General features: G+C 40.6%; 3 protein-coding genes across 5 annotated transcripts; 2 read left to right on the forward strand and 1 right to left on the reverse strand.

Annotated features, from left to right (window-relative positions):
* The first annotated feature begins 1,024 nt into the window (after positions 1–1,024).
* LOC110953791 (endoplasmic reticulum chaperone BiP) lies at positions 1,025–4,887 on the forward strand. Its single transcript, XM_051938352.1, has 9 exons — positions 1,025–1,175; positions 1,687–1,839; positions 1,968–2,199; positions 2,310–2,447; positions 2,553–2,665; positions 2,768–3,158; positions 3,279–3,516; positions 3,602–3,769; positions 3,880–4,887. Exons 2-9 carry the CDS (start codon positions 1,724–1,726, stop codon positions 4,446–4,448), a joined length of 1,965 nt encoding a protein of 654 aa, XP_051794312.1. The 5' UTR covers positions 1,025–1,175; positions 1,687–1,723; the 3' UTR covers positions 4,449–4,887.
* A 169-nt stretch (positions 4,888–5,056) lies between these two features.
* On the reverse strand, positions 5,057–9,226 carry rabepk (Rab9 effector protein with kelch motifs). Of its 3 annotated transcripts, none has more exons than XM_022197954.2 (8): positions 8,916–9,226; positions 8,313–8,367; positions 8,074–8,228; positions 7,432–7,587; positions 7,062–7,226; positions 6,127–6,276; positions 5,451–5,600; positions 5,057–5,321 (listed from the first exon to the last, which is right to left on the reverse strand). In XM_022197954.2, the coding sequence occupies exons 2-8, from the start codon at positions 8,363–8,365 to the stop codon at positions 5,095–5,097; spliced, it is 1,056 nt and encodes a 351-aa protein (XP_022053646.1). In that variant the 5' UTR covers positions 8,366–8,367; positions 8,916–9,226; the 3' UTR covers positions 5,057–5,094. The 3 variants fall into 3 exon arrangements, with proteins under 3 accessions (XP_022053646.1, XP_022053645.1, XP_022053647.1); XM_022197953.2 differs by having other exon boundaries at positions 8,843–9,226; XM_022197955.2 differs by lacking the exon at positions 8,916–9,226 and adding an exon at positions 8,771–8,792.
* A 4,099-nt stretch (positions 9,227–13,325) lies between these two features.
* Positions 13,326–15,988, forward strand: LOC110947607 (endoplasmic reticulum chaperone BiP). Its single transcript, XM_051938942.1, is given in 10 exon segments — positions 13,326–13,337; positions 13,421–13,441; positions 13,443–13,652; positions 13,763–13,900; positions 14,070–14,182; positions 14,286–14,676; positions 14,798–15,016; positions 15,018–15,033; positions 15,124–15,294; positions 15,405–15,988. Coding segments are annotated over 10 exon segments (1,860 nt in total). The 3' UTR covers positions 15,974–15,988.
* Positions 15,989–16,372: the final 384 nt, after the last annotated feature.

A 16,372-nucleotide genomic window follows, 5' to 3' on the forward strand; every position in this document is an offset into this window, starting at 1 on the left:
TTAATCATACTCCACTGTCAGATTTTTGTCCCCAGATTAAAACAGTATAGTTATAATTTACTGTGTTCTTTTTTCATTAGGGCTGACTGACCACATATCAGTAATAATGACTAGGCCTTTAGCTGCAACACAACAATAAACTATATTCTTTTTTAAAACACACAAATTGGGTGAATACTATAACCAAGACAAAAACAAGAGGCACCTAATTCTATATTTAGCAAGAGTAACTTCTAAACTATCCAATTATAATCATTCTTTGGCAGGCAAAAGTGTGCATATTTGAAAGGCATCATATAAATACAGTATGGATTTGGCAACCAGTTATCTAACCTTGACCTATTTAGGCTTCTGAGATTATTAACAGAATGCAATGCACTGCATCAGTGATTTTTTTTGTCTCATGTACACAACATGCTTATGGATAGCCCACAGTATGTCTGTGATCAATTTGTAATCAATGAAACAGCAAGTTGCAGTGTGCTCAGTATAAAATTAGATAAATACAGTCTGAATATCAAGATGAATGTTTAAGATAAAAGTCTATTGATTCACCAATGAGACATGCAGGGAATCCAGTTCATCTGATGTAACCTTCTGTTAGGATATTCAGTCATAATCATACACAAGGTTTGAACATTTGTTATTAGTCATTCTAGTGAGTCATCAAGACACAAACACATATTGACACAATCTCGTCCGTTCAAACAACAACATACCACTGTCAATTTAATACAATTTAATACAAAAAGGAATGCAGAACAGATTTCAAAATGTATGAAATGTGTAAGTGAACCCATCGCCGGCCATAGGAGTGGCGTGTCGTTGCACCAACTGTGTTTCTGGTTTCGGCTGACAGACAGCCAATCATCAGCGGCGCAGTAGACACAAGCGGTGACGTCTCCTCGACCCGGCGTGTGCAAATCAGCGGCGGCCAGCGTGCTGGATGCAACCAATGAGCGTCTTCCAACGAACAGCCGCTCAGCCAATCGAGGGGCTCCACGACGGGAAAGAAGTGACGGCTTATATATGGACAGAGCACAGTTCATTCAACATCATTTCACAGAAGCTAGAGTTCAGAATAGACAAAAGAGGAGACACAAGTTGCAGCGAGAGGCTAATACCAGTTGAAGCACCGCCAAGGCCGTTTTTTCATTGACAGTATCTTCATTAAGGTATGTATGAAAGTTGTTATGAATATGGTAATGCAGCATCGTAATGTTTAGCATTTTCCACAACGTCAGACATTATTTTAAAACGTTTTATACCGAAGCTAGGTAAACTAACGTTTTAGCTAACCGAAGTTTAACGTTGCTATAGCTATTTGAATGAAGTGGATAGTCGGTGTTGTTTTAATATAACATGCAAACATGATATTCTTTTTTGACTGCTCATTATGGCATGGTGTGTTTCCTCGCATGTCTGCAACGCATGCTAACGTGGTTAACTAGCTACCGCCGGATGTAAGAAAAAAATCATATTCATTACAGTCGGTTCATCCATTCCCCCCAGTAATCAAAAATGTGACATTTTTACGAGGATTTATCGTTAAAGGCCTCACTTCCGTCTGTCATGGGTGTAAATGACATCAAGCATTAGCTGCTAGCTACATGAACTTGCGAGGAAAAGAAAACGTCATGAACGCAAGGCAACGTTTTTTAAACATAGTTTTTTTTTTTCCCGCAGGTATTTTTCTCATAGATTTGAGTACAAAGCAGCAAAGATGAAGCTGTTGTGGGTTGTTCTGTTAGTAACCGGCACCGTGTTTGCCGATGACGACGACAAGAAGGAGAATGTGGGGACTGTGGTTGGGATCGACCTGGGCACAACCTACTCCTGGTAAGAAATAACCCGCGAACAATCAGGTTTGATTGTTTTAGGAGACTGTGTAAAGATGCCACTTTATAATTAAATGCCACTTCAAAATAAGGCTGTGTTTTTAAGTATTCTCAAATGTTTTCCTGTAGTGTTGGAGTGTTCAAGAATGGCCGTGTGGAGATCATCGCCAATGACCAGGGTAACCGCATCACCCCCTCATATGTGGCCTTCACCAGTGAGGGTGAGCGTCTGATTGGTGATGCTGCCAAGAATCAGCTGACCTCTAACCCCGAGAACACTGTCTTTGATGCCAAGAGACTGATTGGTCGCACTTGGGGCGACTCCTCTGTGCAGCAGGACATCAAGTACCTGCCCTTCAAGGTGATCCTCTGCTCTCTGTAGTTTACAGTAACAGTTATAATTGTAAGATCTTTAGACAATTTTTGAGTGACAGACTTTGTATACTAATAATAAGCCTTGTTCTTCTTAAGGTCACTGAGAAGAAGAGCAAGCCCCATATTCAAGTTGACATTGGTGGTGGCCAGATGAAGACATTTGCTCCAGAGGAGATCTCTGCCATGGTGCTGACCAAGATGAAGGAGACAGCAGAAGCTTATTTGGGCAAGAAGGTACAAAAATGTCAAAGAATATACATCATATACATACATACACAGAGAATGTAATAATACTAAAATATGAGCAGAGAATTTCATTTAATTTTCTCTCTTTTGCAGGTCACACACGCTGTGGTCACTGTCCCTGCCTACTTCAATGATGCCCAGCGTCAGGCCACTAAGGATGCTGGAACCATCGCTGGTCTGAATGTCATGAGAATCATCAATGAGCCGTAAGTATACAAAGAATGATTTAATCATTTTTAAATTGAAAGTATGAAGATGTGTCCTTGCATCTGTCTATAATGACATGTCATGATAATTTTCTTCTTCAGAACTGCTGCTGCCATTGCTTATGGCCTGGACAAGAAGGACGGCGAGAAGAACATTCTGGTGTTCGATCTGGGCGGTGGCACCTTTGACGTCTCCATCCTGACCATTGACAACGGTGTGTTTGAAGTGGTGGCCACCAACGGTGACACTCATCTGGGAGGTGAGGACTTTGACCAGCGCGTCATGGAGCACTTCATCAAGCTGTACAAGAAGAAGACTGGCAAAGATGTGCGCAAAGACAACCGTGCTGTGCAGAAGCTACGTCGTGAGGTTGAGAAGGCAAAAAGGGCTCTGTCTGCCCAGCACCAGGCCCGCATCGAGATCGAATCCTTCTTTGAGGGAGAGGACTTCTCTGAGACCCTGACCCGTGCCAAGTTTGAAGAGCTGAACATGGTAAGTTAGCAGTTTAATTATGGTACAATAATAAACAATCACAACAGTAACTGTTTTTCAAAAAATAAAACTCAATGTTTTACAATGTTTTAACTTTATTTTTTTTAAAACCTTATTTAGGACCTGTTCCGTTCCACCATGAAGCCTGTGCAGAAGGTGCTGGAAGACGCCGACCTGAAGAAGTCTGACATTGACGAGATTGTCCTGGTCGGAGGCTCCACCCGTATCCCCAAAATCCAGCAGCTGGTGAAGGAGTTCTTCAATGGCAAAGAGCCTTCCAGAGGCATCAACCCTGATGAGGCTGTGGCATATGGAGCTGCTGTGCAGGCTGGAGTGCTTTCTGGAGAGGAGGATACTGGTAAGTTATCATACTCAGTGTTTTTTACAGTTAACTTAGCTGTCCAGTTTTATCTTGTTTCTTAAAAACTTTTTTGCTCTTGCAGGTGATGTGGTTCTTCTGGATGTGTGCCCCCTGACTCTTGGTATTGAGACCGTTGGAGGAGTAATGACCAAACTGATCCCCAGGAACACTGTGGTGCCCACCAAGAAATCCCAGATCTTCTCTACAGCCTCTGATAACCAGCCTACTGTCACCATTAAGGTCTATGAAGGTAAGAGTTGGTGTGAACTTTCCAAACAAGATTTTATCATTTGCATTATTCCTGTGTATACAGAGAGGGAAATGAAATGTTACACAAGCCTAATTATTGACTCTCTTTAGGTGAGCGTCCTTTGACGAAAGACAACCACCTGCTGGGCACCTTTGACCTGACTGGCATCCCCCCTGCCCCTCGTGGTGTGCCGCAGATTGAAGTCACCTTTGAGATTGATGTCAACGGTATTCTGCGTGTCACTGCTGAGGACAAGGGCACCGGCAACAAGAACAAGATCACAATCACAAATGACCAGAACCGCCTAACACCTGAGGATATTGAGCGCATGGTGAACGACGCTGAGCGCTTTGCCGATGAAGACAAGAAGCTGAAGGAGAGGATCGATGCCCGCAACGAGTTGGAGAGCTACGCCTACTCCCTGAAGAACCAGATCGGCGACAAGGAGAAGCTTGGTGGCAAACTGTCCGATGATGACAAGGAGGCCATTGAGAAGGCAGTGGAGGAGAAGATCGAGTGGATGGAGTCGCACCAAGATGCTGAGCTGGAAGACTTCCAGGCCAAGAAGAAGGAGCTGGAGGAGGTGGTCCAACCCATCATCAGCAAGCTTTACGGTAGTGCAGGTGGACCTCCACCTGAGGGTGCTGAGGGTGAGCATGATGACAAGGATGAGTTGTAGGCAGGTTTGAAGTCTTCTGTCGCCCCTTGCCCTTCTAGTGGTGGCATCTGTACATATTGAACTGATGGGACTCAAATAGTGAGAGGAATGGCAGGGAAGGGGTGACGATAACAAGCAACCATACTGAATCTTCTGAAAGACTTGAAAATAGGTTTCAGTGTGTAAGAGGTGTTCTCTTCGCTGGAAGGCGGAGATATTCGTCAGCCCGGATATGAGGCTTGTTGCTGCTGTTCTCAGGCAGTCCTGATGGGGTTCTGTAATGGGGAGGGACTCAGTTGGGCGGATGGTTGGGAGGGCAGGTATTTGTGGATACATTGAGTAGAGTGTCTGTGAGATCAAGGGCTCTTCATGTTCACAGACAGCGCTAAAAGTTATTTATTGAATCTGGTCACTGTACTTCTGGAAAGAAATTGAAATAAATGTTTGATACAAACTGCTACTTGTCCGACTCCTGTTGCATTAACTTTCAAGTTCAGATAACAAATTTCAGTATTACTGCCAAATGTTTTCATTTTATCCCACACACATTCACCACTTGCTCAAATGAGAGGAATTTACCTTTTTCTGTCAGTACGTGTAGCACAATATCTAAAAAATCACTTACTCTGTGGAACTCAACAATGCTTTATTACAATATCAAGGCTCTTCATGTTACAACAGTCACAACACAGTCATTAAATATGACACCCTGAGTGTCCATCCCACCAAATACGAAGGCCAGATTTATTGTCTGAGAGGCTACTGAGGTGCTGGCCTGCTCTTCATCCCCATTCCCCACACCACACTTCTTCCATGGCAACACACACATGGAGTGGTCAAGTCGATTAGGTGGCATATCTCCTTCAAATTTCACTAGGATCCATCTACTTTTGTCTGTAAGTAGAAATATAACATTCATACTTAAATTTTCAAGGTGTTTATTTTTTCATTTCTGTACAGTGAGTAGAAACAAACAATGACTTAAACCAATATTTAGTCTAATAGTTACTGAAGGCAGCATACCAGTGTTAAATCTGTACATGGAGTTGGAGGCTCCATCTGCAGTCATCCCTCCAAATACGTAGATGTTTTTGCCCAGCACCACAGCTGAGTGGGCTGCTACTCCTGGTGGGATATCTCCTTTGGCCTGCACTTTATCCCACTTCGTGCTCCCTTTAAACAGAACAGTTCAATTATGTTTAGCTAAAACTCTTAAAGCATCCCAGCACCATGCTCTAAATGAGGGGTGTCAAAACCATTTTAGTTCAGGGCCACATACAGCCCAATTTGACATAACCTGGCTCAGACCAGTAAAATCATAACGTAATAACCAAAACTATAACATTTTTCCTTTGTTTGAGTGCAAAAAAGTACATTCTGAAAAGGTTCACATTGAATGAACTATCTTTTGACAAAACATTATGAACAACCTGAAATTTCAACAATATTATGCCTCGTTTTTCTACAAAAGGTACAAAACAGTCCCAGGTATCTGGAACTGAACCACAAAGTATTTTACTTTATGATCAAAATAACTTGTCACGATCTAGAAATTCTTTTAAATATACATTCTGAGTAGTAATCCTGACCTCCACATCATACAAACTAAAGTGAAAACTGTAAACAAAGAAGGTTAAGTTGTCTTCCTGCCTTGTAAATTTACTAAATTTGAAAATAAAAAACACATAAACTCACTTACTTGAGTCAAAAGAGTACATATCACTGTGGAATTTATCTGCAGCCATGCCTCCATGAATGTAGATCTTTAAACCCACTGCTACGATAATGTGGCCGTGTCTGGCTGGAGGTTGCCTGCCTTGTGTTTCTGGCTGGGACCAAGTGGAAGACACTAGAACACATTTCCATAAAAATTATTATTATGCAGCGTTAATAATTGTTGTCATATAAAAATACACATTGTTTTGGAATTTGATGACACTTATAATGAACAATAACTGAACACCATCAATGGAATATGCTTTATTTTAGGACAACTATAAAGTATGTCTACTACATCCAAAAGGATCTGATGCAGTGAAAAGTGACCAACTATCACAGAACCAATCTGTTACAAAGAACTTAATCTCTGGGCATAATACGTTATCATGCTGCACCAGACAATAAAGCTCACATTAATAACATTTTTTCAACATCTATGGATCTGTTCATAGTTGTTTTCAGTAATTGTTTTAAATCAGATCTCTGTACAATCAGTCCTAAGAAGTCAATTCAGCCAAAAAAAACTGAAAAACACCTGTTTTTACAGGATCAACACCTTTAATGAAAGATGTCTGCACTTACCATGTGTCTTTTTATATGTAATACAACCACACTGAGATTTATTCCACGATCTCCTGAAACATCCAAAGTGATGGTCAGCTTAAATCAATTAACACAAATTAATTCTGCCTTTTTTTCTTTTTTTTTTTTTTTACATTTCTTGGCTTATTCATCAAAACGTTATCTTGCCTTGAGGATAATCTAAGTTGTGGGACTAAATATCTTCATTTTGGTGCAATGTGATGTTTGAAACATTGTGACCTCTGATCATCAGGAGTCAAGCTGGAATAAAGGCTAATTTCATTGCAAAGCATATCACAATTATATTGAGCAGCAGGTTAATTTGAGACAAACCTGTATCGAAGACATGTAGCTTGGGGTCTGAGACAGGTGCAGCTCCTGCTTCACCACCAGAAAAGACATACAGTTTGTCTTCTAGGCAGGCTGAGTTGGTGTGGTATGTCCTGGGACTGGGGAGTTTCCCTTTTGTAACTACATTTTTCCAGCGAGGCTCACTGTCTGCACACACACAAAGGTAAAGAATCGTTCACCTAATCTTTATGGCTATGTGATGGAACAGAATATGCTCGTTTTCACTGCCACCAAAAACCACGGAACAGGATTTCAAAGACTGACCTGTCCTCTTTGACTGAAGCCTTGTGTATTTGTGAAAGTGACTACTATAGATGACGATAACACCAAGATAAATTTGATCGGCATTTACCTGATAGTTGTATATTCTGGATGCAACTGCGATTGCCAGTCTGCTGTGCTCCTCCAAACACCCACAGACTCTGTGGGCAGCTCTCTGGTACAAAGCTACAGTGTTCATATCGCGCCTCCAAACCTTCCCATTCTGCCATGTCCCATTCATGATTATCTGGCAAAAGGTGAAAGAACATGCAAATAAAGCCCTATGCTATCAGTCTGAAGGCAACACACTACCAAATACATAGCAAATAATGAATGTTTTGCCAATATGGAGCTGCGACAACTGACTTAACAAACAATGCCAATATCAATGTTTGCCCCTGGCCGCCTCCTAGTTAATGAAGATGGTCTATACTGATCATAAAATGTATTAGAATTAAAAAGCTTAGCACCAAAACATTAAAATTTTTCCACATCCTTGTTTCTCTAGAGTTTCTGTAAAATAAACCATTGCTAGCAGTGATTGTGATTTCATAACAAATATATATTAAAAAGACCCGGGTTAGGTCACATCTGTTGTTAGTGTGACTTTTTATATCCTAAAGCCTGATGGTTTCCACAAAATCAATCAGAATTAAGATGTAATTCGCCTGATGTTGTTTATAAGCACTATGTAATACTATAAAAGACTAACTGTATATGTACGTATATTTACCTAGATTTATAATGTGTGAATGTGAGAAACTGCCACTGGGATTGGCTCCCCCAATAATAAGGATTCTTCCTTTTCCTCCTTCTTCAGATGGAACAAATGTGCAGGTGTGACCCACACTAACACCTGGAGCATCTCCACTGGGTATTAAAGAATACCTGTTGACAACAAAACAGCTTCAGAAGAGACACGTTTTTATTTTTAACATCACAAGTGGAGTGATCTTATTCCTATTTACTTACCATAATCCTTCCTTGGGTTTTTCTAGAGGGTCAAGTACTGGGAGAAACTCCATGGCTGTAAGAGATATATGAATAAATTAACGTGGTATTGTTGTGTTCTTACGTTTGCCTTTGTCACTGATTATATTACACTTTAGGTGGTGATCAGATGAACGTCAAATAGATAATACAGTTCAAGGTTCAAGGTTTCTTTATTGTACCAAATGGTAAAATTGTTGTGCAAAAAGGAACTCAGCGATCCGTAGCAGCCAGGGTCAAAATTTGACGAGGATCTTACTGCCCGATATGATTTAACTATGATCTTAACGTGTATCTGAGGAAGCTAACGATACGCACAGAAACTTTTAAGTGAAACGTAGTCACAAACGAAGCAACAGGGAGGTATATTTACAGTGCCACTTCCAGTAAATGGTGGCTTGTAAAATGCAGTGAAATGTAGCTTAGATTAGAAACAATACCACTGAGTTGTGAACACAATGAACATCATCAGTCCACATTTTGAGTGAAGGAAATGCTTCATCTACACTGACCTGTTCTTCCGGGTCCCTGAAACTTATCCGTGTATTTAACTTAAGTCCGTTTTCTTTAGACCCGTTTTCTCACCTCTCAACACGACACAGGCTTGTTTTCATGTGTGCAACGGCGAATAGGGCTGAACTAAATTGTAAAACGAACTCGGTAGCGTAAACACTAAGCTGCTAGCACCAGGCTCGCACGAGTGGAATACTACGTTGAAAACTACGTAAAGAGTTACGTTGGTTACGTTGTGGCGTTCGAAACGTAATTGCCATGGTTACGGTGCTTTCTGGAGCGCAAGTCCACAAGCCGTCCAACCGTTTTACCCATAGATATATAGACAGCAGAGTAGACGCCGCTCGGGGTGCTGCGCAGCGAGAAATACGGCCGCCATCTTGGTCCGGTCACCCGCTCCACTCAGCGCTGTTTGACAGCACATTTAATCCATCCTAACTCTGAATACTAAACAGATTTTCACGCGTTTTTATTTTTTATTTATTTTTTGCTGCAAACGTCATACATGTAGCTATGATACAGGACAAATGGTTCGGCGTATTTTAATATTCATAGCGGGAATAATAGATAATAATAATAATAGGTAATAGAATATTCTGATATTAAGCTCGACTGTAGACAGGTATTATATATGTAGTATGATTTTCTCTGATATATAACTTTTATCGATTATAGCCTGTATATATGTGAATGATGTTGATACTCCATCTATGATTTATATATATTCATTTTCTCTGATATATAACTCCTGTCTATTGTTTTATATAGAAATATGCGTTCATTAGTCAGTATTTTGTTTATATATGTATATATAGTGTAATCATATATTGTCTCTTCAAATTATTAAAATAATTGACTTTATTGCCATTATCTGCTTCTCTAACATATATTAGTGTGTGTGTGTGTTTACAGTGTTTGCAAAATACCTGTCTACAGTCGAGCTTAATATCAGAATATTCTATTACCGGACCAAGATGGCGGCCCCACGTCTCGTCAGCCCCAGTAGGCAGTAGCGGTCGATGCGCGTCTACTCTTTATTATGTCTATGGTTTTACCATTTAACCACTGAGAGTAGCAACTAGCTTAAAGTTGCTATATTATCAAAAATAAAATATAAATGTGAGGTCCTTGGTTGCAGAGAAGCTTGTTTCGGTCTGGACACTCATACGTGTGTCTTCAGTTTCCTTGAAATTAAATTTATGTCCCACTTCAAATGAAAAGGTAAGATACATATTTTATTGCAGTGAAAGGTTGAGACTAGCTTAATATGCTAACCGCACCTAACTACGTTAAATTTTAAACCACCCTGAAAGATATCTGACGAACAGTGATGGCTGGTACAAAAACGGCCATCACACAGTACACGTCATCAAAATTTTAACCATAAATTGGCTTATCTTTGGTTAGTAAAACAAATCTGCCATGACATAGCCCCACTGGGAAAACCATAGACTATTTCATGTTCTGTATTCTGTCTGTGTACTTTTTCATAAAACAAAGACTTTAGAGACTCTTTCAACTTAGTGTCTAGAAACAGGTCAAATAAGGAAAAAAACTTTTCATATGTCAAATCAGTAGAGAGTGGACCTGTTCTGCTTGTAGAAAACTTAAACAAAAAGTATAGTTTTACTGATATTCCGTATGTTTCCTGTAATAAAATTGGTGAACATTTTAATAAAGACAAACAAGTGACACATTACACCTAGTCATACGTGATTGGCTTAAGTTTACACGATAGATAGATAGATAGATAGATAGATAGATAGATAGATAGATAGATAGATAGATAATGTAGCCATCAATGTGTGATCAGTTAAAGAGCAAACAACACTTCCACAGTCCAGTTTATCTGATGTAACCTTCTGTCAGATACAGGCTTTTGGACACTTGTTATTCGTTACAATGAGTCACCATTCCTACGCATGATATGAACACATATGCACACAATCGTGAAAACAACAACAAATAGACTTGGACTGACTTTATTAATCCCCAGAGGGAAATTCTGTAATAATAAATAATAATAAATAAGTGTCAATCCAATACACTGAGTTATATTGTAAACAGAAGTGCAGTACTCAATTTAAACCTGGCGTGACCGCAGTACTTTAAAATAAGTCAAACGGTGGTTGCTTGTTATTGCACCAGACGTGTTCATACTTTCTACATCACAGGCAGCATTGTGACTTCACAGCCAATAAGTGGTGGCCAGCATGCTGGATGGGCCAATCAGCGCAATCCAACAAGCAGCCGCTCAGCCAATAAAGGACCTCTCCAACAGGAAACACGAGTCGACTCATAAATAAAAGGAGCGCGGTTCACTACAAATCATTTCATCAAATCATCAATCAAATCATTTCATAGCGGCAAGAGTTCAACTCAGGTGAAAGAAGAGACCAACTTGCTACAAGAGGCTGGTACAAGTTAATTGATTGACAGCACTTCCACTGGGGTAAGTACACAATTTGGTATGAATATGATAATGCATTATCTAAATGTTTTATATTTTCTACAAGGCTAAATGTTATTTAGATCTTGTAGATACCGAAAGTTTAACTTTATTGTAGCATTTTAAATCAAATATTTTTATTAATTTTATTTATTTAATCTTTTTTTTTTTTTTAATTTTCATCGATTATTAATTATTTTTTAAAAGGTAGTGTCTACAGATACGGACCCGTACCCGTAGCCTGTGGCCTTCGGATACGGCACTTTCCCTTGTCATAAATATTAATTAGACGGACATGAATATTAATGAGCCGGCTGATGAACGCGCTTTGTGATTGGCTGGTAATCCGACGTATATAAATATTAATGAGCCGGCTTTGTAATCCGAGTGATGAAGGCGCTTCCGTGATTCGAGGTGAATCTGCGTGCCGAGCCTGTCATGTCAGTCATCTGCTGTTCTCTTTTCTATCATGCATAATGTCTTATAAATACCATTATCTGACTTTTTCACGGACAGCGATTTGGGGGTTGAAATCAGCACTACTATTAAAAATAGCAAAACTTTTTATTCACGTGACCCTGTTCTAATAAAGCACAAACAGCAAACAAAACAAATGGCGGAACTAACAGCCAGCAAACTACAAGTATTTTTTACCTTCAAAAGTAGCGACAGACTATTACATTTTAACAACCTAAACAAAACCCTGACGTATTTTCTACGTCTGTCAACACAGACACTGCACGTCAGTCACTTTAATGTTAGCGGACTCTGTTGAATGGCTAAGTTACATAACCACAAACAGATCTCACAATATCACAGTAAATCGAGTTTGTGGGTTTTTTTAATTCATGCCGAATTAAAGAACTGCTCCTCACCATTCACGAGTGTTTGTTTCATATTCGACATCCTTAACTTTATCTTGTAAATTAGCGTCCGAAATTAAATGGGAACATTTGCAATGGAGTTCGTCAGCCGCTTTCACCACTGAACGCGGTAAACTACTTAATAGGAACTGGACTTCAAACAATTTAGACACGGCGTCTAAAAGCGTAAAAACTGCAATGTCTAAAGTGTGAGAGGAGACGGTGTATTTTTGGTTAAATTATACAATGTTCGCCGTCAAAGTCATTCATATAAACTGCCTGTAATGTGCAGCAAATAGTAGTTAACCGGCGCCAGCTCTTCAGTGACCTTAACGGGTCCGTACCTAGCATCAACCTTTTTAAAATTAGTTTCCCTGAGATGTCAAGTTTAAACAGTTACTCAGAGGTCCTTAAAGATAAAAATGTCTGCCATAAAATTAGTATATATCAATATTGTTGTCCATTATCACTGAGTAAATCTCTATAGACCATCTCATATATTAGTAGTGATTATAACTACCAATTTTCATTGATTTTCAGGATGTTAAACCTTTAAATGTCAGTTTATTTACATAGTAGCATTGTTGTTTTTAATGAAGAAAGACCAAAAAGTACATTTCACATAATAAGAACAATGCAGATTTAATTTTTTACTATTATAGTCTGAGATATGTCAACAATTAACAGCATTGATTCTGTTGTATTATTTTTTATGCATTGTCAGATCTGAACGTTGATTGTGAGTGATGCATATATTTTTTTTTATGTTGCAACAGATTGGAAAAAAAACTCACATTTGGGATCTTGTAATTCACACTCTGACAATCTTACAAGAATTTATTGGTAAAGACCTCGTTTGCGTTGTTCATTCAAGCGATCATGCGTCTCAGCTCAGGAAATAACAATTTGCGTTCTCATTAGCTGCTGGCTACTTGAATTTGAGGGGAGAGCCCATGTCATGAATGCAAAATCACAATTTTTACATGGTATTTCTTCTCTGCAGATAATTTTTTTCATCGACTCAAATAGAAAGAAGCAAAGATGAAGCTGTTGTGGGTTATTCTGGTTCTGGTGATCGGCACCGTGTTTGCCGATGACTACGACAAGAAGGAGAATGTGGGCACTGTGATTGGAATTGACCTGGGCACCACCTACTCCTGGTAAGAAATAATGTGTCTTCAGGCTTGATTGTTCCAGAAGACAATGCAATAATGCCACTTCAAAATGAGGCTGTATTTTACGCATTTTCAAATGTTTTCCTGTAGTGTTGGAGTGTTCAAGAATGGCCGTGTGGAGATCATCGCCAATGACCAGGGTAACCGCATCACCCCCTCATATGTGGCCTTCACCAGTGAGGGTGAGCGTCTGATTGGTGATGCTGCCAAGAATCAGCTGACCTCTAACCCCGAGAACACTGTCTTTGATGCCAAGAGACTGATTGGTCGCACTTGGGGCGACTCCTCTGTGCAGCAGGACATCAAGTACCTGCCCTTCAAGGTGATCCTCTGCTCTCTGTAGTTTACAGTTATAGTTATAATTGTAAGATCTTCAGACAATTTTTGAGTGACAGACTTTGTGTACTAATAATAAGCCATGCTCTTCTTAAGGTCACTGAGAAGAAGAGCAAGCCCCATATTCAAGTTGACATTGGTGGTGGCCAGATGAAGACATTTGCTCCAGAGGAGATCTCTGCCATGGTGCTGACCAAGATGAAGGAGACAGCTGAAGCTTATTTGGGCAAGAAGGTACAAAAATGTCAAAGAATATACACCCCCTGTCAAAAGTTTTGAGACAGGTTCTAATTTATTTGAATAAGAAAGTGTCTCACAACTTTTGACAGGGGGTGTACATCAAACAATGTAGTAATATTAAAATATGAGCAGAGAATTTCATTTAATTTTCTTTCTTTTGCAGGTCACACACGCTGTGGTCACTGTCCCTGCCTACTTCAATGATGCCCAGCGTCAGGCCACTAAGGATGCTGGAACCATCGCTGGTCTGAATGTCATGAGAATCATCAATGAGCCGTAAGTGTACAAAGAATGATTTAATCATTTTTAAATTTGAAAGTATGAAGATGTGTCCTTGCATCTGTCTATAATGACATGTCATGATAATTTTCTTTTTCAGAACTGCTGCTGCCATTGCTTACGGCCTGGATAAGAAGGACGGCGAGAAGAACATTCTGGTGTTCGATCTGGGCGGTGGCACCTTTGACGTCTCCATCCTGACCATTGACAACGGTGTGTTTGAAGTGTTGGCCACCAACGGTGACACTCATCTGGGAGGTGAGGACTTTGACCAGCGCGTCATGGAGCACTTCATCAAGCTGTACAAGAAGAAGACTGGCAAAGATGTGCGCAAAGACAACCGTGCTGTGCAGAAGCTGCGTCGTGAAGTTGAGAAGGCAAAGAGGGCTCTGTCTGCCCAGCACCAGGCCCGCATCGAGATCGAATCCTTCTTTGAGGGAGAAGACTTCTCTGAGACCCTGACCCGTGCCAAGTTTGAAGAGCTGAACATGGTAAATTAGCAGTTTAATTATGGTACAATAATAAACAATCACAACAGTAACTGTTTTTCAAAAAATAAAACTCAATGTTTTACAATGTTTTTAACTTTATTTTTTTTAAAACCTTATTTAGGACCTGTTCCGTTCCACCATGAAGCCTGTGCAGAAGGTGCTGGAAGACGCCAACCTGAAGAAGTCTGACATTGACGAGATTGTCCTGGTCGGAGGCTCCACCCGTATCCCCAAAATCCAGCAGCTGGTAAAGGAGTTCTTCAATGGCAAAGAGCCTTCCAGAGGCATCAACCCTGATGAGGCTGTGGCATATGGAGCTGCTGTGCAGGCTGGAGTGCTTTTCTGGAGAGGATACTGGTAAGTTCTCATACTCCTCTTAATAATTTTTACAGTTGATTTAGATGGCAAATTTTATCTTGTTTATCATATACTTTTCTCCTCTTGCAGATGGTGGTAAAGTACTTCTGGATGTGTGCCCCCTGACTCTTGGTATTGAGACCGCTGGAGGAGTAATGACCAAACTGATCCCCAGGAACACTGTGGTGCCCACCAAGAAATCCCAGATCTTCTCTACAGTCTCTGATAACCAGCCTACTGTCACCATTAAGGTCTATGAAGGTAAGAGTTGGTGTGAACTTTCCAAACAAGATTTTATCATTTGCATTATTCCTGTGTATACAGAGAGGGAAATGAAATGTTACACAAGCCTAATTATTGACTCTCTTTAGGTGAGCGTCCTTTGACGAAAGACAACCACCTGCTGGGCACCTTTGACCTGACTGGCATCCCCCCTGCCCCTCGTGGTGTGCCGCAGATTGAAGTCACCTTTGAGATTGATGTCAACGGTATTCTGCGTGTCACTGCTGAGGACAAGGGCACCGGCAACAAGAACAAGATCACAATCACAAATGACCAGAACCGCCTAACACCTGAGGATATTGAGCGCATGGTGAACGACGCTGAGCGCTTTGCCGATGAAGACAAGAAGCTGAAGGAGAGGATCGATGCCCGCAACGAGTTGGAGAGCTACGCTTACTCCCTGAAGAACCAGATCGACGACAAGGAGAAGCTTGGTGGCAAACTGTCCGATGATGACAAGGAGGCCATTGAGAAGGCAGTGGAGGAGAAGATCGAGTGGATGGAGTCGCACCAAGATGCTGAGCTGGAAGACTTCCAGGCCAAGAAGAAGGAGCTGGAGGAGGTGGTCCAACCCATCATCAGCAAGCTTTACGGTCGTGCAGGTGGACCTCCACCTGAGGGTGCTGAGGGTGAGCATGATGACAAGGATGAGTTGTAGGCAGGTTTGAAGTCTTATACAGTAGACAAACTGAGTTGAGTGATATATCCCAGGACTTACTGTCTGGACACATATATACATATATATTGTATGTACAGAATGAATTGGACTCTTTTTACTGAAATCTGTGGTCACAAAATGTACAATCAACCGTTATGATCATATGACGGAAAATCCACAGCAGATAATTTCACAGATCATTGTCCTCTTTGATTGAAGCCTTTTTTTGGATCTATGAAAGCACCTGAGGTCTCTATGTCAGGTGAATTTAAATTGTATATTCTGGATGTAGTTGCCATTGCCAGTCTGCTGTGCCCCAGCAAACACCCAGAGACTCTGTGGACAGCTCTCTGGTACAAAACTACAGTGTTTGTGCCTCCAAACCTTTTCACTCTACAA

The sequence above is a fragment of the Acanthochromis polyacanthus genome, chromosome 18, assembly GCF_021347895.1.
Source record: "Acanthochromis polyacanthus isolate Apoly-LR-REF ecotype Palm Island chromosome 18, KAUST_Apoly_ChrSc, whole genome shotgun sequence".
Classification (NCBI taxonomy): Eukaryota; Metazoa; Chordata; class Actinopteri; family Pomacentridae; genus Acanthochromis; species Acanthochromis polyacanthus.

Excerpts from the sequence above, each read along its gene's own strand:
- LOC110953791 (XM_051938352.1), top strand. The coding sequence starts at position 1,724 with ATGAAGCTGTTGTGGGTTGTTCTGTTAGTAACCGGCACCGTGTTTGCC. Across the intron at positions 1,840-1,967 it reads CTGGGCACAACCTACTCCTG|TGTTGGAGTGTTCAAGAATG; the intron begins GTAAGAAATAAC and ends GTTTTCCTGTAG. Across the intron at positions 3,159-3,278 it reads AGTTTGAAGAGCTGAACATG|GACCTGTTCCGTTCCACCAT; the intron begins GTAAGTTAGCAG and ends AACCTTATTTAG.
- rabepk (XM_022197954.2), bottom strand. The coding sequence starts at position 8,365 with ATGGAGTTTCTCCCAGTACTTGACCCTCTAGAAAAACCCAAGGAAGGA. Across the intron at positions 7,227-7,431 it reads CCAGAATATACAACTATCAG|ACAGTGAGCCTCGCTGGAAA; the intron begins GTAAATGCCGAT and ends GTGTGTGTGCAG. Across the intron at positions 6,277-7,061 it reads GCTACATGTCTTCGATACAG|TGTCTTCCACTTGGTCCCAG; the intron begins GTTTGTCTCAAA and ends AATGTGTTCTAG.